This window comes from Quercus robur, chromosome 5 (assembly GCF_932294415.1).
Source record: "Quercus robur chromosome 5, dhQueRobu3.1, whole genome shotgun sequence".
Taxonomy (NCBI): Eukaryota; Viridiplantae; Streptophyta; class Magnoliopsida; order Fagales; family Fagaceae; genus Quercus; species Quercus robur.
In genome coordinates, this window is record NC_065538.1 from 26293445 (window position 1) to 26314959 (window position 21515).

General features: G+C 36.3%; 1 protein-coding gene across 1 annotated transcript; it reads left to right on the top strand.

Moving 5' to 3' along the window:
* The first annotated feature begins 1930 nt into the window (after nucleotides 1-1930).
* On the top strand, nucleotides 1931-8159 carry LOC126725636 (periodic tryptophan protein 2). Its single transcript, XM_050430443.1, has 7 exons — nucleotides 1931-3209; nucleotides 4122-4373; nucleotides 4489-4581; nucleotides 4862-5233; nucleotides 6543-6887; nucleotides 7217-7444; nucleotides 7565-8159. Exons 1-7 carry the CDS (start codon nucleotides 2082-2084, stop codon nucleotides 7733-7735), a joined length of 2589 nt encoding a protein of 862 aa, XP_050286400.1. The 5' UTR covers nucleotides 1931-2081; the 3' UTR covers nucleotides 7736-8159.
* The last annotated feature ends 13356 nt before the right edge of the window (nucleotides 8160-21515 follow it).

Genomic DNA, 21515 nt, shown 5'->3' on the forward strand with positions numbered 1-21515 from the left:
AAAATATATACGCTCCACCAGGGATAACCCATCGACGGGTAACCGGAGAATACATTAGTGCTCCTCGGACATGATCCGAGGAGCTCAATCCTTCAATCCATAAAGTTAAGGGCTTAGATAACCGGACTAAAGCCTTTTTCAGTCTAGGTTTGTCTAATGTCCGGCCTGTACTAACGTCCCGTGACCCAACTCCAGCCTTTCAAACCCACTCTCTACAAAATTTATTGTGAAGGATCCATCACGCGCGAGCCCAACGTCATCGTTGGGCCGCTTGAGAATCGTGTCCCTACAATATATATATAATTTTTATTTTTACAATTTAATTTATAAGTGGGTAAAATAATTTGACAATTAACAGGAAACTTGTCCTATTTTTTAGGCCATGTTTTAGGGGAGTTAGAATTGCATTTTTATGGAATTGTCCTTTAGTTTTGTCTCTACTTAAACATAGGAGTTTTAATTTACATATCTATCCCTGATAGTTGAAAACTTATGAGTGGGTATGTGAGGGTATTTTAGGCATGAAAAATGTGGAATCCAAACAGGGGAAGCCCCTTAAATAGTAGTACAGATAAAAATCAGTTTATAATACATTCAAAATTAAAACCATCGTAGTCTCATACTTTGAGTTTTGAGAGAGCATGAGAATCTTGTACACCATTTTCTCAATGAATGAATACAAAATATATATAGTAAAATTTAGAGAGTTAATAAATATATGGATTTCAAGTCAATATTGGTACTAATTAATAATACCAGCTTAAATGACCTTCTAAAAAAAGTAAAAGTCTATTTTGTCTAATTATTGTAACAATTGTCTACTACTTCTCATTAAGAGTACCCACAACAAATGTGAGATATGTGCCAAATGTTAAATATTTGGCACATATCTCACATCAAACCAAGTTTGACCCTATTTATCAGATGTTGTAAATGCTATATTTTTTGCAACTTGCTACAGTACAATCACAAATATGCAACTGTACGGTAAGATGTGGTATATTGGGTTTATTAATTTTTTATTTCTCTTTCACTCTCAGCAACTGTACAGTACATTGAGATTTGAAAGAAAGAATAAAATGTTACTATTGAACAAATAATAAAGAAAGAATAAAATAAGAATTAAAAAGAATAAAAAAATAATATTTAAATGAAGTGGTAAAAATATAGAACATCTGATAAATGGGAAATTGTAAAATGATGTAGTAAAATAATAAAGTAGGCTTTTGGTGTGACAAAATGGCATAATTTTTACAACGTCTGCTACGGATGCTCTATTTATAGCTATAGATGGTTAAATTTTAAAATATTTTATAATTTTGCTTCGAAGATTCTAAGTTTTAACATGTTACCTGTACCTACTATGGAACTCCCTTTTTTTCCTTCAAATATTTTATTTTTTATTGTTCGAAAATATTGTCCAATTTCAAAAGTAAACTATCATAATTGAGTAACTTTATAATAAACAACATTCTTTAGTTGAATTTATGAAAATTTGCAAGACTTTTTAGAAAGGCTAATTATATATATTCCCATAAAAAGGGTAATTATATATATATATATATATATATATTTTTGATAGTTGGCATCCCTAGCACCATAATTAGAGTAGGATTTGTTGTTGTTGTTGTTGTTGTTTTTTTTTTTTTTTTTTAAGAAAAAGAGTAGGAATTGTTAGTACCCATTTTTGAAAATACCATTATCACATAAATCACAAAAAAAAAAAAATAAAAATAATACCATTAAATTCAAAAGGTAAATTTTCCTCAAAAAAAAAAAAAAATCAAAAGGTAATTTTTTATAATGGGCTAGACATCATAATATGCCAAGACATGGGCTTAGCTTTTAGCGATATAGGCCGACGGGTACCAATTTATTCTGGGTGAATAACCCGGCCCACTATACAAACCCTAGAGAAACCCTACCTTTTGAACAAGAAGAAAGAACAAACAAACCAAGCAAAACCAGCATTTCACCTTCAACCTCTGTTTGATTGCCGAGAAAAATCCGTCTAAAAAAAAAAACCCCAACTCAACTTTCTCGGCAACCAAACAGAAAACAATCACTGTTGACGAAAAGCAATGAACTACCGTTTCCAAAACCTACTTGGAGCTCCATACAGAGGAGGCAACGTAGTGATCAGCAACAACACTTTGCTAATCTCACCGGTCGGTAACCGCGTGAGCGTCACCGACCTCATCAAGTCCCAAACCCTAACCCTCCCAATCCAGTCCTCCGCCGACATCTCCCGCCTCGCCGCCTCTCCCGACGGCGTCTTCCTCATCACCGTCGACAACAACCGCCGCTGCCTCTTCATCAACCTCCGCCGCCACGTCATCCTCCACCGCATTTCCTTCAAGAGCGCCGTCACCGCCCTCCAGTTCAGCCCCGACGGGTCCCGCATCGCCGTCGCCGTCGGCAAGCTCGTCCAGATATGGCGGTCGCCGGGGTTCAGGAAGGAGTTCTTCCCCTTCGAGCTAGTCAGGACCTTCGCCGACTTCGACGACAAGGTCACGGCGCTGAATTGGAGCCCCGACTCGAACTACCTCGTCGCCGGGTCGAAGGACTTCACGGCGAGACTCTTCTCCGTTAACCTAATCGCCAAAACGAAGCCGTTTTTGTTTTTGGGGCATAGGGACACCGTAGTCGGTGCGTTTTTTGGTATTGATAAGAACACTAAAAGAGTAGATAGGGTTTATACAGTTACTAGGGATTGTTACTTGTTTAACTGGGAATGGCAAGATGGTAAATTGGATGAAACCGAAGGAGTGGATATGGAAACTGATGGCAAAGATGGTAATTTGGAGGAAAATGGTGGGTATTTGGTTGGAGGGAAATGGAGGTTGTTGAGGAAGGATTGTTTTAATCAGGCTCCGGCGAAGTTGACAGCGTGTGATTATCATGCCGGGCTTGATATGTTGGTGGTCGGGTTTTCGAATGGGGTTTTCGGGTTGTATAGGACTGTGCCTGATTTTGTTTGCATTCACTTGTTGTCGATTTCAAGAGAGAAGATTACTACGGCTGTGTTTAATGAGGCCGGGAATTGGTTGACATTCGGGTGCGCGAAGCTTGGGCAGTTGCTTGTGTGGGAGTGGAGGTCAGAGAGTTATGTGGTGAAGCAGCAGGGGCATTACTTTGATGTCAATTGTGTGGCTTACTCGCCTGATTCACAGCTCGTGGCTACTGGAGCCGATGATAATAAAGTCAAGGTAAAAATGATTTAATGACTTAAAAGTTAAAGCATGAAAGTTTGGTTGATATGCAAGGTTTTAGCTCAAATGACTTGGCTATTTGGTTTTGGATGTGGTATATGTTTGTGCATATTGTATGGAAATGTTTATAGAGAGAAATTGTGGTGATTATAATAATAGTGCAGTGCATGTGGATAGCAAGTGTCTGATGTTAGGCATTTTGTTTCTGTTGAGAAATGCTGTATGCAATGAGCTGATGTGGCTGTTTCAAAATGAGTGATGCTAGGGACACTATTAATTTTACTACTACATAGGCTATACGCCTGTTTGTCAACTTTTAAAGATAACAAGAAAAAGTAATTGCTACATTAGCTTGTAAGGTTTTTGTAGTAAACTTGGTAGTAGTTTTAACATTTTCTGTTTTAAAATTGACCAATTAGTATGTTACTCTAAAGGTTTTCTTCCCATTACCTCAACCATACTCCAGTTTCTGCTTCTGCACGGTGAACATTTTGGAGGTTTGAAGCATCAGTCATGTTACCTTGGCAAAACACGCAAATTAGCGTTGTCTTATGATTTCAATTTTGCATACTAGTTTGTGGGTACTGAAACTAGCCTGGTAGGTGACATATTGGCATTGCATTACCTCTCAATCATTTTTTTAAATACCCACTTCCATGAGCAATTAGTTGAATTTAATTTTATACTACATGTTTTGGCCGCTAGCATTATATTCAACTTAGCATTGCTTGGATCATTGGAAACTGTTAGGTAGACTCTCTATCAAACTCATTCTCAATATCCTTAAGGTTGTCTTTCTGATTGTTCTATATGAATATGTGCTGAATGTTAAATCTTTTTTGTCTCCTTTTCTCCTATTAAGTTTTTACTTGAACTAATGTACTAGTTTTAGCGTTTGCCTTCATGCAGGTCTGGACTGTTTCATCAGGCTTCTGCTTTGTAACATTCTCAGAGCACACTAATGCAGTCACTGCTCTCCATTTTATGGCTAGTAACCATTGTCTCTTAAGTGCATCTCTAGATGGGACTGTCCGTGCATGGGATTTGTTCCGTTATCGAAATTTTAGGACATTTACTACCCCTTCAACTAGGCAATTTGTTTCTTTGGCGGCTGATCAAAGCGGTGAAGTGATTTGTGCTGGAACTCTAGATTCATTTGAGGTATTCTTTGTCCATCTCTGATGGATGTTAACAGTCACCACTACTCTTTTCCTCCCCCTCCCCCCCTAACCTTCCCAAATATTTTGCTGACTTTTTTTAATAATTTCAAGTTCAGATCTTTGTTTGGTCAATGAAGACTGGCCGTTTGTTGGATGTGCTTAGTGGTCATGAAGGTCCTGTTCATGGGTTGATGTTTTCTCCTACAAATGTGAGTTTACCTGTCTTTTGTCTATTTTGTTTCTGCATGGTAGCATGTGCCTATCTTTGTTATTGTTACAAATTATGCTTATCTGATTGTAATTTTTGTTTTCCATGAATAGTGTGACCAGTTACTCCCCCCCCCCCCCCTCCCTCCTGACATTCTATTGAATAGTGATTTAACCAAAGTCCATTAAGGAGTTTTTTTTTTGTCTAGTAGGGGTTTTTTTTTAAAGATTTATCCTTATTTTCATAGATTGCCTAATAAGGTGTTCGTTTATCACATGTAGGCAATCTTAGCTTCTTCATCATGGGACAGAACTGTTCGGTTGTGGGATGTTTTTGAAGGGAAAGGTGCTGTTGAGACATTTCCTCATACACATGAGGTTCTTACATTGGTTTATCGTCCAGATGGAAGGCAATTGGCTTCCAGCACATTAGATGGGCAGATTCATTTCTGGGACCCAATTGATGGCGTGTTAATGTACACCATTGAGGGCCGTAGGGATATTGCTGGTGGCCGTCTCATGACTGATCGTAGATCTGCTGCTAACTCGAGTTCAGGAAAGTGCTTCACAACTTTATGCTATTCTGCTGATGGGAGTTACATTTTAGCAGCAGGGACTAGCAAATATATCTGTATGTATGATGTTGCAGATCAGGTTAGTTTGCATACATCATAGAGACAGAGATAATTTATTATAGTGAACCTAGACTTATCAAAAAAAAAACTTATTATAGTGAACCTATAACTCAGTTGTTTTTGTTCTCTGAAAATTGTCTTCGTTCTGCATATGATAAAAAGCTCTCATAACCTCTAATCATTTGTTGGGTGGGTAATTGTGGAAACTAGACAAAGAACCATGTGGAAGAGATATTTGCTTTTTCTTTTTCTTTTTTTAAAAGACATTAAGTAATAAAGTTATTAAATTATACTTATAAAAATAATGATAAAGTTATTAAATTCTTTTGTACACATATGCTTTTCTCCCCTTTTCAGAGGTTGTTGAAGACAATGCTCATAAATCCTTGACTATGCGCTGAATAATAAGGACAAAACTTAGGTACAGTACCTTAAGTGTTATTCCTTAAGTTCCCTTCTTAAGATTCAGCCATGTGACTACTTAACTAAAAATTATATTTCCATCCCATAAGAAAAAAATCCACATGATTGAATCTTAAGAGGAGAACTTAAAGAACAGCACCTAAGTACTGTACTTAAGTCTTGCCCTAATAATAATATATACATATCTCTTAGGCAATATATTTAAAGATAAAGTACTTATTTTGACACGTATCATATTATTGCTACTTCAATTGACAAAATTGATTTAGATTAGTTTGTCCCACTCTCAACATTTATAACACCTAATTTTTTAGCTTATTGTGCATTTTTTAAAGAAATTTATTCTGTGTTCCTTTATCTAGTTCCTAAATTTTTTGGTTAGTGGACATGACTCTCACCAAAATGTCAAACAGGATAGCAAATAACAGTTGCTCCATTTCCATAACATATTTATGTTCAATTGTTAATGCTTCATTTCAATATATATATTATTCTAGGTGCATCTGTGACTTGCCAATATAAAAACGTTTCATTAGATAAATTCTTCTGTCTTTACATTTCTATTCGAAATTGGTGATTGGAAAAATGATTGTTTTGACGGGAGGACAGTAAAGATTAGATTTTATTGCTTCATATAGAACCCTATGATGAACTACTAAAAGATTATACGTGACCACTATAGGTTGCAATATTCTTTTCTTTTTAAAGTATAGACCTATAATGGTTATATGATTTAAGATATATCTTAATTTAAATAATTGCTTTACACGCACACACACACGTGCGCGCGCGCGCGCATGTGTGTATTTATTTATCTATTTATTTATTTTAGTATACTAAATTGAATAAGTTTATATATTTTTGATGAATAAATAAGTTTATATATTTACATCTACACTGCACAGGTATTGCTGCGTCGATTTCAAATAACCCATAATCTTTCTCTTGATGGAGTTCTTGACTTCTTAAACTCAAAGAATATGACGGAAGCTGGCCCTATGGATCTAATTGATGATGATAACAGTGACACAGAAGAAGGTGTTGATAAACAATCCCGAGCAAAGTTAGGTTATGATTTACCAGGATCATTGCCTAACCGTGGAAGGCCTGTTATTCGTACAAAGTGCCTCAGAATTGCACCCACTGGGCGGAGCTTTGCAGCAGCAACAACAGAGGGGGTGTTGGTATATTCAATTGACGAATCCTTTATCTTTGATCCCACAGACCTTGACATAGATGTTACACCAGAGGTATACCCCCTTTTAAACTGTAACCATTGCTTATGATACGAAAATGAAGATCATAAAAAATAATTTTCTTTATTTCATCTCTTTCAGTTTTAACCAAATAAGCAAAACCTCATTCAGTTTTTCAAATAGTTTTGATCAGAATTTGATCACATTGGGTAGTCAATTAGTTAATAGATATTAAATAGAAATAGCAGCGCTATTTTCCTTATTTAATAGCAGCATTTTCCTTTTCTGTTACCCCTATCCATTTCGGTTTAGTAGCAGCTTTACTTTTTATATTGTCTTTACTTCAATTATATATTTATTTATCTGGTTATGCTGTTATACAGGCAGTTGACACAGCACTAAATGAAGATCAACAAAACAGAGCTTTGATTCTTAGCCTTCGTTTAAATGAGGATTCTCTGATAAAAAAATGCATCTTTGCCATCAGTCCAGTAGATATACCAGCTGTTGCTTCATCAATCCCTTACAGATATCTACAGAGATTAATAGAAGCATTTGCAGATCTTCTAGAAAGCTGCCCGCATTTGGAGTTCATACTTAGATGGTGTCAGGTATTTTCCCCATAACTTCCAACTTTTTAAACTATTTCTGTTCATGTTAGATGCAGATGATGGCTGCATGGTGCTAGTTTTTAGATCTCATACATGGATTGTGATTGGTTTGTGTGGCAGGAGCTCTGCAAAGCTCATGGCAACTCTATTCAACAGAATTCCAGAAATCTGCTTCCTGCTTTAAAATCGTTGCAGAAAGCAATTACTAGAACACATCAGGATTTGGCAGATACTTGTTCCTCCAATGAATATATGCTTCGATATTTATGCTCTACAAGTGCCAAGAAATGAAGAGGTGTAGTAACTTGTGGGCACTTCAGCAAGGTTTTGGAAATATTATCCACACCCATTGTTGTTCTACTGCATTGTTGATGGTTTAATTCATCTTCAGCAAAACCATCCGGCTAGGCATGGAATTATGCTGCAGCTTGTGAGAAGCTGGAAGATATCCATGAAAGCATGCCGTCGAGGAGTTGTCCAGTCTTCATTGCAAAACCATCCATGCACCAAATTTTGCTGTTCAATACCAAAGTATTTTTGGCATCAGTTCATGCTGTCTCTCTAATTTGTTTAAACCAATTTTGCTGTTAGAACATTAGCCTCTGAGCAGATAGGCATCAGAATATGATAGTATCAAAGCCGATACATTATAGTTTTGTTGTATGCTCAAAAGGAAATTTTGATGGAATCAAAAGTTTGTGCATTTCTCATTTTAGTTTCTTTGTAGAGTTCAATAAATTGATAATTGTTTGCTTGAACGAACTTTACTATAGTTACTTTAAAACATGAGCAATATGTTTTGCAGAGCAAGGGTTCCCTCCCCCCCCCCCCCCCCCCACGCGGCCCCAAATAATAATAATAATAATAATAATAATAATAATATTATTATTATTATTATTATTATATATATAAAAAGTAAATGACAGAGATCTTGTGCCAGTTTTGGCATTGATGATGCTTGTTGCCAATTTGGTTCTCAGCTTTGGGTTTTATGATGGATTTCTGTGGTGGCTTGGATCTGGTTTACAGTTTAGGAGCATGGGTGGTCAAGACCAATGATAGTTTTTATGAGGGTAAAATGGTGAGGTACTGAGGTGGTTTTGGGTGTTGGCATGAGAGATTTTTGTGGTGCGGCTTTGGTGATTTGCAGTAGAACCTGGCCAACAGAGGGAAGCAACACCAATGCCATTGTGGGTTTTTGTTGTCGTTAGCAATGGGTGGTAGGTGAAACATAATAAGAGCATAAAAAACGTGCAATTCAACAGTTAGATTTTTAAAATATGTAGTAATGTTTATTTTATTGAGTAATGTTGTAATTTTAGGCTATAACCAGTTTTGTAAATTGGAGTAGGAGCTATCATCCCAAATCAAGTGTCAAGCTTTTAGCCTACTTCAGAGAGCACTACTGAAGATCTTTTTATGTCCACAAACCACATTTCCCCATATTTCCCCTCTAAGAATTCATGAGCTTAGTTCATATATTAGTTTTTAGACATTTTTAGTACTTTAAAAGCTAATTTGCTAAAACTTGGATGATTTGTTTATGGCTTCCTCTAGTGGCAACTGAAACTTAGTAAGGAAGAATGACATTTATTGCATTTCAGCTTTCTGGCGTCAACCCAACTCCTGAGTACTATTCACGTTAGAAATGGCAGCAATAGAGAAGTTTATGGGACAGGTGGCCAGCTCGTACTTTGGTTTAGGAGCTTGGTTACTTCTTGAGGTGCTCTCTCGCAGAAGGCAAAACTGAATGGGGTTTTCTAGTTGGGTCAGTTTGCACATATGGGTTGTTTTGGTTGAGATTTCAGTTTGGGCTTAGCCATAAGGATTGAGTATTTTGGTGGGCCTTTGACTTGGTGATTCTCTTCACTTTGGTCTATTTTTTTGCTTTCTCATTGTAAACCCTACAAAATGGACAAAATTACCATATATTGCCATGAATTTTTATTCCACACGGGTTTTAATTGTTAGTAAAAATGAAATGTATTCATGAGTTTTAATAAATTTTTATGATAGGTTTTGGGTACTAATTTTCATGGGTTTTAAATAACAATTTATATAGTTTCTCATAACATTTATAAATAATTTTTGTCATGAATTATTTTGTAAATGATATTTTTTTAGGGCTTTTAAATAATAACCTCCAATATTTATTGTGAATAATATTTACCATGGGTTTAAACAAAGGCAATATCCATGTTTTTCTAATAAAATATGGTAACAACCTCTATAATGGAATAATGTGATATTCTCATGGGTTTTCTATAAATAATCATAATGGACTTATAGGATAAATAATTATCATGAGTTTTTTAAATAAATATCATGAATGTTGTGATATAAGATAAATATTGACTATGGATTCTTATATAAATTCTATTGTTTTATAATATGGTATGAAATAAATAAATGTCATGGTTTTAAGATAAATAGTCATAACTTTCCATGAGCTTTTATAAGATGATTGACATGAATTTTGAGAATAGATAATTGACATAGATTCCATGGGCTTGTAATATTATAGTAATAGGTTTAAAAACTTAAAGCATTATTCATCATTGGACTTAAAGTGGAATACTTATGATATAGTGTGTGAGAGTGCCTTTTTCGTGACACTCAGGCCCAAGGATCCCGGGCCTAAATGAAAAGGAGGATTTGGTGGACCGGGCCTTGACTCACCGCAGCTAACGAGCTGTTTAAGAATCAAGTGGATGCAGAGAATACTTCTGACAATATAAAGAAAATGACAAACAAGGATATCGAAGAGTGCCAAAAATTAACAAGGCAAATTCAGAAGGAAAGAAACAGGATTAGCAAAGCGATAAAAATTAGTGCTGTGGGGATCCTGGGAAATATGAAGTAATGTTTCATTAATACATTATCTGTTTGATTACAGAAAGCTCACTAAGACGTGATACAAGGTTCAATCAAGCTCAAAAATTGCAGTCTTGAATGACTATTTCAGCCTTCAAAACTTGCAAAGTTTGATTCTCGTTGAATCCGAGTATGTGTAATAGTGGCTTTTACAAGATACCGGGAAGCAATACTTGTTTTTCCCTTAGTATTTGCCTTTCTGCACAGATTTTCTGATAGTTTTTCCTGGAGAATTTCTTCTTTCTTGTATTCCTTTCTTTTTTTTTTTCCCTGCTCCTTTCTTCACAACCCATCCCCTCCTTTTATAATGGAGTTTTTTGGTCTTCCCGGGGAACCGTTGGTTCCCCTGTTTTGCTCTTTTGCAAACAGAGCATGTCCTGTTCCCATCGTCTCGGTAAGTCCTTTTTCCGTTTTTTCTCATTCTTTCCTTCTTTCAGCTCTGATTCTTTTGAAAGTTCTTGGTTGGCCATCTTCTTTGGGACGTGCTAAGGTATGCCCTTCTCGGCATCCCCATTTCTGGTGTCTTCCACTTTTTCCCTTTTTCCTATTTGGGCGGAATCCTGTTCTGCTATTTTTGAAAGTCGTTTGTTATCATTCTTCTTCCCTGTCCTGGTTCCCCGAGGCCTTTTCTGTCTGTGCCATGAAAGGTCGCTCGCGTTTTGCTTTTATTTCTTGTTTTCTTCTTCTGTCTTCTTTCTATTGATCTGTCCCATTCTTCCTTTTTCTTTGTGCCTGAAGGGATCTGTGCTTATTGATGGTTCCTGAGGATCCTTGCTTTTTATACTTTGCCGTGGTCCTCTTTTTTTTTTTTTTTTTTTTTTTTTTTTTTTTTTTTTTTTTTTTTTTCTGGGCTTCAGGATCCTCTGGGCCTTTCTTTTATTCCCTCATGGGTCTCCCGTATCTATTACTTTGGGCTTAGCTTGAATTTTCCTTTTGGGCTTGACTTGTTTTTTTTTTTTTTTTTTGGGGGCTTATTTCACTATGACCCTTTTTTAGACCTCAACATAGTGTTTTTCCAAATATTAATAATCTTGGGCTTTTGATAAAATAGTATCAAGTAATTAGCTTGGACTTTTAATAGTGCCGGTGTAAATTAGGCTTTTGATATTACCAATGAGAATTGAGATTTTGATATTGCCAATGTGAATTGGGCTTTTAATTTTGCCAATAAGAATTGAGGTTTTGATATATTGCTAATGTGAATTGAACTTTTAATAATGCTAATCTAAATTGGGCTTTTGATATTGTTAGTGAGAATTGGGCTTTTGATATATTGCCAATATAAATTAGGGCTTTTGATATTGTCAATGAGAATTGAGTTTTTGATATTGCCAACATGAAATGAGTTTTTAATATTGTCAATGAGAATTGAGCTTTTGATATTGCTAATGAGAATTCAGTTTTTGATAAATAATTTGCCATGGATTTAAATCATAGGCTTTTCAAATATTTCAAAGCATAAGTATTCTTGAACTTTTAAAAGAATGGGATGTGTACGTTAGGCTTGTAAGGCCGGTTTTGAACTTCGCTAAACAATGATAATAAAATTGGTTAGAGCCAACGAAAATTGAGTTTCTGATATTGCCAATGAGAATTGGGCTTTTGATATTGACAATGTGAATTTAGTTTTTGATATTGCTAGTGTGAATTGGGTTTTTAATATTGCTAATGAGAATTAGGTTTTTGATATTGCCAATAAGAATTAGGCTTTTGATATATTGTCAATAAGAATTGGGCTTTTGATATATTACCAATGTAAATTGGCCTTTTAATATTGCCAATATGAATTGGGTTTTGAATATTGTTAATGAGAATTTGGCTTTTGATATATTGTCAATGTGAATTGAGGTTTTGGATATTGCCATTATGAATTAAGTTTTTAATATTGCTAATGAGAAATGGACTTTTGATATTACCAATGAAAATTGAGATTTTGATAAATAATTTGCCTTGGACTTTTTTTTTTTTAAGAAGGAAGAACCTTATAAGTCTTATTAATCAAAGGTTGGCTAGATCAACCTGCATAACAGAAAAAAAAGGTGGTGAAACATTCTCCATCCACACTGCATAATTTGTGACATTTAAGGAATGCTTGGCCAAACTATGGGCAAGTTTATTACCTTCCCTCCTACAATGAGAGTATAGTAATTTAGTGAAAAAATTAGAGAATAAAGTTGCATCTTGCAAGATTGATGCTATTGACCCCACGGCAGAACCATCTGCCTTTAGTGCATTAACAATTATCTCCAAGTCACCCTTCATAACCACTTCTTTTACTCCGATTTTTGCTCCAAAGTCCAGGGCTAGGACCACTACTAGAGCCTCCACCTCAAGAGGTTGGTAAGCTCGAGGAAGCTGCTGGGATAGAGAGGCAAGAACCAGGCCTTCAAAATTTCGGATGACAACCCCGACACCGCTTCTATTTTCCTTTCAAAAAACTGCACCATCGAAGTTGATTTTTAGCATATTAGTTGGAGAAGGTTTCCACACAATCCTAGGCTTCGATTAGGGAGGCGATTTGGGGGGGGGGGGGGGTGGTGATCACTGTTGTGAACTCTTCTAAGCGTTCTTTAGACACCTGGGCAATGCGATTCATGTTGCAGCAAGGGGTATGCATCCTTACTTGATTTCTTTGGTTCCAGATGGACCAAGCTGTCATAGCAAAGAGTTTCGGGTTCAAGTGGTTGGTCAAAATCCATGATAATAGTTCTTTATGGTCTACAAACTGCCTGGGGCTTCGAAAATCCCATTATGCAGAAGATGTCCAAACTGGGTCCAGCTCATTACAAAGCCATAGAGCATGCGATGGTGATACTGCCTCACTCTTGCACCTATCACACTAGGGATCAACGATGATAGCTCGCCTCAACAAATTCAATTTGGTGGGAATCAAATTCTTACACGCTCTCCACAAAAGATTGTTAACTTTGTTTGGAACTTGGAGAGACCAAACACCTTTCCAAAAGCTCGAGTCTTGAGGACTATACATGTCTTGGCTTGCCTTGTCATATTCCTTCTTCAAAAATTTATATCCTGTCTTGCACGTATATTGTCCATTCTGTGTTAATGGCCAGTAGATCATATATTTAGACCCTATTCTAAATAAGGGGATATTCTTGATCAGATCAACTTCACTTGGGATAAAAATGCCATCTACTAATTCTGTGTTCCACTAACGGTTTAAAGGGTTAATAAGGAGGTCCACAGTTGCCTCCTCTAGTGAATCAAGAATTGGAGAGGAGACTAGGGTCGAATGTTTTGTGGGCAGCCAGTGTTGCTGCCATATCTTCACTGTCCTTCCATTCCCAATGCGCCAACATGTGCCTCAAGCAATTACATCTCTGCTGTGTAATATGCTTTTCCGAGCATAAGAGCCCACTCTAGAATCTGATGCCTCCATTATGGAATAATGAGGGAAAAACCGAGCCTTGAAAACTCGATAAAAAAGAGATTTCCTATCTTGCAATAAGCGTCATGCTTGCTTTGCCAATAGGGAATCATTGTAAAGTGCTAAATCTTGAAACCCCATAACCTCCAACAAGCTTAGACTTTGTCATCTCATCCCATTTGAGCCAATGGATCTTCCTTTTGTCCCCACCAAAACTTGCGTATGAGAACCTTAATTTCATGGCACAAGCCCAATAGGAGCTTGAAACAACCCATAGCATAGGTAAGGATAGCTTGTATGACCGACTTAATTAATACTTCATGTCCTGCTTGTGATAGTAGCTTGCCTTCCCATCCTTGTAGTTTTCTCCACACCCTCTCCTTTATGTAGGCAAAACTAGCTTTTTTCCCCTTCCTAACTAGTGAAGGAAGCCCCATGTATTTTTCATAATGCTAGATCTCTCGAACACCAAGAATCCCTTTTATAAGCTGTCTAGATGCTTCATTGACCGCTTTGCTAAAAAAGATAGTTGTTTTCTCCTTGTTTACTTTTTGTCCTGAAGCCCCTTCATAGGCAGATAGGAGGTTCATCACTTTCCCACATTCTATAGGAGTAGCTCTACAAAAAAGAAGGCTATCATCTGCAAAAAACAAGTGGGTTAGTTTTGGTTCTTGTTTACATAGTGCAAAACCAGCAATATCTCCCTTTGCCACTGCTTGTTTTATGAGCTCATGTAGGCCCTCAGTACATAGTAAGAACAGGAAAGGCGAGAGAGGGTCGCCTTGTCTAAGGCCTCTAGAAGGTGTAATCAAACCCTTAAGCTCTCTGTTCACAATGGTGTAATAAGTCACTATTCGAACACATACCATGACAAGATCAATCCACCTGTCACAGAAGCCCATCTTCCTCATTAGTTGTTCGAGAAAAATCCATTCCACCCTATTATAGGCCTTACTCATATCAAGCTTGAGTGCCATGTATCCTGATGACCCACTAGAATAATTTTTCATGCAATGTAATGTTTCAAATGCAACTAAGATATTATCTGTGATAAGCCGATCCTTGGTAAAAGCAAATTGATGCTCGGTAATAATAGATGGTAGAAACTTTTTCAATCGATTTGCCAAAACTTTTGAGAAAAGTTTATAAAGTACGTTGCAAAACTAATAGGGTGAAAATCAAATACACGCTCAGGACTTTTTTTCTTGGGTATGAGGGTGATAAAAGTGTGGTTAACCGGTTGAGGTAACGTACCAAAGTTCAACCAAGATAGGACAAATTGGGTAACATCACTTTCAATTAGAGGCCAAAAGTGTTGGGAGAACAATTTGCCTTGGACTTTAATCATGAGTTTTTCAAAAATTGCCAAGCATAAGTATTTTTGGACTTCAAAAAGAATGGGATGTATGCATTGGGCTTGCAAGGCTGGTTTTGGGCTTAGCTAAATAATGATAATGAAATTGGATAAGATATGAGTATTTTGTGCTTTTCATAATGGTTTATATCGTGACCCACTTTAGATAATGAGATTGGAAATATTTGTGTTCCAATGGGATAAGAAATATTCATGGAGACCCTAAATAATTTATGGGTGATATTTTGATTTTTTTTTTTTTTTTTTGTGAATATATAAATAGGATTGGGGCATGTGGCATGAGTGAAAAAATTGCACCTCAACAACAATGAAGAGATTGTATTGCCTAATTGATTCTAGATATTTGAATTTGAATTTAAGAGTTAATTAGGAAATGACAAAGCATTTGATGGCTCATTTTATTTGATGATCATTCTTAAAATACTTGGATATTTGAATTCAAACTAATTTGATATATAAGGCAATAGAAGTCAGTTGATTAACGGGCATATTAAAAGGCAAGAGCATATTAAAGATCAAAAGCACTTTTAATAATTGATGTTGAGTTTAATAAAGTAAATATTTTCAAGATTTAATGAAGACTCCAATCCAATTAAGCGCCACTCCTTCATAAGACTTAATCATTAATTCTAATTAAACATCAACTCTTTGTTTTTACACACGTGCACAAACTTGGATGATATGTCTATATGTTTAGATGCTTAAGTGATCATGTAGTTGGACGTTCATGCGATCATGTGCTTTGATTGTTGTATGTAAATGTTGAGGTGATTGGGCGGTAAGAGGTACGTGCTTAGATGCTCACATGCTTATATTTTCTCACATGCTTATATGCTCACATGCTCCCACACTTGCATGGTTGCATATTTACTTGCTTTGATGGTCACATGCTTCCACACTCACATGTTCACGTGTCTTCTTGCTTAGATGCCTACATGTTTATATGCTCACATGTTTAAATGCTCACATGCTCACATGCTTGGATGATCACATGTTCACCTGCTAGGATGCTCACATGCCTACATGTTTAGATGCTCACATGATCAGATATTCACGTGCTCATACCTTTTGTCGACTTCACATGACTCGTAGACGAACTCTAGGGTTTAGATGTATGCGTGCATTCACATAGGCTTATTAGATAGAGACAGTGAAGATATATGAAAGCCAGCTACGGCTGGGCAGGCTTAGGGTGCCAAACCTCTTCCCATCATTTACCCTAACTCCGGACCTTGTCTAGTAGGAAGACCTTCATGGAGTCATTTTTGGTTCCTAGACCTACAACTAGGTGGCGACTCTTTTTGCCTTTTTCAAAGAGGCAACATGTACTCCCAAGCTCATGCTGGCTTTGAGTCTAAACCACTTTTAGGAAGATTAAGTACCATGCACCCCACCTTCACAAGAATGAACCAATATGTTGATATGTCATCTAAAGAGGGTACTGATCATGAAACTTACACTTCAGTCGAGAGAGAGAGAAGAGGAAGAGGAGAGAATGAGAGAGAAAAGATTCTTATCTATATATATATATATATATTTAATTATGGAAAGAGAGAGAAGGTTTAATAAAATAATTGCTAAAAATTATAGCACAGAGGTCCATACCATGCCATTTGTAGAACATCATTGTAGCATCGTGCTATTTTTATTATTATTATTTTTTTTTTGGCTTTTTAGCATTTGGCACACCTAATGCCAATGCTCGTACCATCCCTAAAAAGTTATGCATATAAAATAACTATTTTCTCCAATAAAGATGTAACTTTTTTAATTATAGAAAAATGTACTATTAGCTATTCCACATGAATTATGATTTCATTACAATTTTACAGCAATATGCCAAAGAGTAATGCTAGTTCTATAGACATAACAATTTTTTCAACAAATTTCACATCTCTTGAGTTGGCAGGTTATTATTAATTTTCATAAAGGCTACCACTGAAACTATTTATTATAACTAGATGATGTTCTGTGTGATTTGTGAATAATTTATAATTTCATTTGAAATAACTGTTATTTATATTAAGACTTGTATATAATACTTATTTTGTTGTATAAAATTTATGTTTGTCACAATATTGTTGAATACTTTAAAATTTGGTTTTCTCAATTCATATTTTATTTATAAAAAAATTGTATAATACTATAAGATTATAACATATTATAATATTTACTGTTAAAAGTAGAGTTTATTTTTCAGACTGATTAAATGATTTTGAAATCTATAAATAAGAATTTAAGGAATAAAATACTTTTTTATATCCTAAAATTACATAAATTTAAGTAACCTCCCAAACACTTTCTCAACCACTCCATTCTCACAACCAAATATGGAGACCCCAATCTCAAACACCTAATTCATTATCTCAACGAAATTAAGGAAATCATTTATAACTATCAGCACCAAGAAAACGTGATTAAACAAAGAAAAATTGGCTAAAACACATCAAGTTATCAAAATTAAATTGCCTTTAGTTGGGTTTCCATATCAAAAAAACAAAAAAAACAAAAAAACAAAAAAAAACAAACAAACAAAAAACACTTTGAAATCATCATCAATTTTTATTTTATTTCACTATGGTTCATACATCACAAAATCACAATAAAATCTCCACAAAGAAACCTACAAATTATGATTTATTAAAAAAAAAAAAAAAATAGCTATTTTCATAAATAATCAATTAGAAGGTTTCTTTTTCTCTTTCTTTAGTTCTAAAATAAAATATATTTATGACTTTCCCACACCAAAATCTCAAACACCCAAAAACTCAAAACCACAAAATTCACAACGTCAAACTTTAAAATAAAAACTGTAAGCTACTGTCACTGAATAAAAAAGCAAGCCCTCTTCTTTTGTCACAGCCTACTCATATGAGCGAAGATGAAATGGTACGACGGTGTTGGAATCATGCAGGTGTTATCGAAAGATTGAAAGTAAATGACATCGTTTTTTGTCTGATATATTTGAGATGAGATGGTATGAAGAGTTGTGGGCATGTGTATATTAAGGAGTAGAAGTGAGAATGGTGAATGGAAATGCAAAGATTTTTGTGTGTGAGAGTGGAAAAGTCTTGAAATATTGAACCAAATGAAACAAATAATAGTCTTGAAACATTGAACCAAAGCAAATAAAGAGTTCATATTTATCTTTGATTTGGGGCCCAATTTCTTTTTTTTTTTTTTGGAAACCAGCATCTAAATTGATTAACTGAAATCAGCCAAAATCAGCTAAAAGTACATCATTGACTTGTGGTGGAACATCCTCCATCCACACAGAGAACCCATCAATACGTCTCGCGTGTTTTGCTAAAGAATGAGCTACTGAGTTACCCGATCTGCGGGTGTGTGAAAAGGAAATACAATTGCAAGAATGTAAATAATGCTTAATAGAGGAAATTAAATGGCGGAAAGAAGAGAAAGATTCCTCTTCCTTTCTTAAGGCAAAGATGACCACCTTTGAATCTCCCTCGACAATAAAAGAAGGTAGGTTGAGGTCCATTGCTAGGGTGATGGCTCGAACTGCTGCTAGTGCTTCCATTTCATCTGATGAGGATGGGAGCTGAATTTTCTCTGCCAAGGAGGCAATTACCTTCCCATGAGAGTCACGGACAACCACTCCCATTCCAGCCTCTCCCTTATCCTTAAACACCGATCTTAAAGAATGGTGAAGGAGGAGGCTCCCACTTAGGTGGTTGCCTTTGTGGCCAAGGCAGAAGAGTAGAAACAACTAGTTGCGCCTGAGTGAAATCTTAGAGCATCTGTTTGGCTGAAGGAATGACTTGAGTGAGCGGGTAAGGCTTGTTACTTGTTCTAAGCTGGTTACGCTGAGACCAGATCGTCCATGCCAAAGCTACAAATAGTTCAGGATTCCTACCATTCTCCAACACGAAGCATGTCAGCTCATAGAAGTTTGTAAACTTTTTTGACCTGCAAAACAGCCATAATGTGTCAGCTTCCCAAATGGCCGAAAGTTCAGCACAGTCCCACAGCACATGGTATCTGTCTTTTGCTTTCAAATTATAGTGGCAGCAAATATCTTCAACTAAGACTTTCCTACGAACCAGATTGGTCTTCACTGGTAAAGCTTCCTTACACGCCCTTCAGAGGAAGTTTTTTACTTTATTCGACACCTAGAGCCCCCATATCTGATGCCAAACGCTTGGAGTATCAACCTGAACTTAATGAGAAGGTCGTCGACTAGCTTTTTCTTGAACAAGGAGCCTATAACTCGACTTCACCGTATACAATCCATTGGATACATGGGGCCATATGAGTTTGTCTTCAACGTTGGTGGGGCTAAGTGGGATTTTTAATATCAGGTTAGCTTCCAAAGGAGCAAAGAAACCAGCCACAACATCCCTATCCCAACTTCTACTCATTGGGTTGGTTAGGTCGTTTACTGTAGCTTCATGTAGACCATCAATGACTGGAGATAAGACCCTCGGGTGCTCTAAGCTAGGCAGCCAAGGGTAGTCCCATATCTTGATAGATTATCCATTACCCACTCTCCAACGTGCCCCTCTCCACAACACCTCCTTGCCCTTAAGTGAACTACTCCAAGCATATGAACCACTAGCACACTTTGGGGCCTCCATGAAAGAACAGTCCGGGAAAAATTTACTTTTAACGACTCTATGGAGAAGCGAGTCTTTATTGTGTAGGAGACGCCAAGCTTGTTTGGCTAACAAGGCATTATTGAAGAGAGCTAGATCTTTAAAGCCTATACCACCATCAAATTTGGATTGTACAAGTGTCTTCCATTTGACACAATGAATTTTACACCGGTCTCCTTATTGTCCCCACCAAAATTTCCAAATAAGACTCTCCAATTTAGTACATAGCCCTACGGGTAATTTGAAGCAACTCATAGTATAGGTGGGAATTGCTTGTACGACTGCTTTGATCAAGATCTCTCTCCCAGCCTAGGATAATAATTTTTCCTCCCACCCTTGCAACTTCCTCCAAACCTTTTCCTTAATGAATTCAAAGCTGGCTTTTTTTCCTCCTCCCTACAAAAGATGGTAACCCAAGATACTTCTCATACTGTTTGATCTCCGGAACCCCCAAAACTTGTTTGATATGCTCCTTTTTTCTTTAGAAGTGAGCTTACTGAAGAAGATGGTGGTTTTATTTCTATTTATTTGTTGGCTAGAATAGCTCCCATACACCTCCAAAACCTCCAAAATATTATTGCATTCCTGATCTGTGGCTCTGCAAAAAAGTAGACTATCATTTGCAAAAAGAAGATGTGTTACTCTAGGGCCACTTCTACATAAAGCAAAGCCCTTGATATCTCCACGGTTGGCTGCTTGGACAATCAGACCATTCAAACCTTCAGTACAAAGCAAGAACAGAAAAGGAGATAATAGGTCCCCCTGTCTGATACCTTGGGTTGGAGTGATCAAGCCTTTAGGTTCCCCATTAATTAGGATGGAATAGGAAACAGTAGTAGTGCAAGTCATCATCAATCGAATCCATTTTTTATCAAACCCCATTTTCCTCATCACTGCTCCAAATACACCCACTCTACTCTATTATAAGCTTTGCTCATATCCAGCTTTATGGCCATATAATCATATTTTCCAATATGCCTCTACATACTATGTAAGGACTCAAAAGCCACCAAAATATTATTTGAAATAAGACGACTTTTTGTAAAAGCACTCTGATTTTCAATAATAATATTTGGTAGGATTTTTTTGAGTTTATTTGCTAAAACCTTTGAAAAAATTTTATACAGTACATTACAAAGGCTAATAGGTCAAAATTCAGACAAAAATTCCAGATTTTTAACCTTTGGAATGAGAGTAATAAAAGTATGATTAAAGTTAGCAGGCAAGGATGCAAAATTTAAAAAGTGAAACACAGAAGAGATGACATCCTCACCTAATAAATCCCAATAAGACTGATAGAAAATAAGGGGCATACCATTCGAGTCGTGGGCTTTTAGGGGAGCCATTTGTTTAATTGCATCATGCACCTCTGAAGCTTCAAAATTAGCCACCAATTTTGCATTCATCTCCTCATTAATAATGGTGTTTATATACTAGGTAGTATTCTTCAAGTTAGTGGGGTTGGCCGAATTAAATAACTCCTGATAATAAGCCACAATAGATTCGGCCACTTCTTCCTAGGTTTGGCACCAAGTGCCATCACCTTTCTTTAGAGCATGGATGGAGTTACGTCGAAGTCTTTGAGTGGCCCATGCATGAAAGTACTTCGAATTCCTATCACCATATTTTGCCCACTGAACTTTGGATCTTTGCAGCCACATCCTAGCCTCCTTATCCATGAGATTATTGAGTTCAAGCATTAGTCCTTTAACCCGAAAATTTTGTCCAGACCTCATGGCTTCTTTCTCGGCTTTCACAATCTCCTTTTTTTTAATTCCAGTTCCCTCCATATGCTACCAAAACTCTTCATACTTCATTTCT

Excerpts from the sequence above, each read along its gene's own strand:
- LOC126725636 (XM_050430443.1), top strand. The coding sequence starts at position 2,082 with ATGAACTACCGTTTCCAAAACCTACTTGGAGCTCCATACAGAGGAGGC. Across the intron at positions 3,210-4,121 it reads CCGATGATAATAAAGTCAAG|GTCTGGACTGTTTCATCAGG; the intron begins GTAAAAATGATT and ends GCCTTCATGCAG. Across the intron at positions 4,374-4,488 it reads GAACTCTAGATTCATTTGAG|ATCTTTGTTTGGTCAATGAA; the intron begins GTATTCTTTGTC and ends TTTCAAGTTCAG.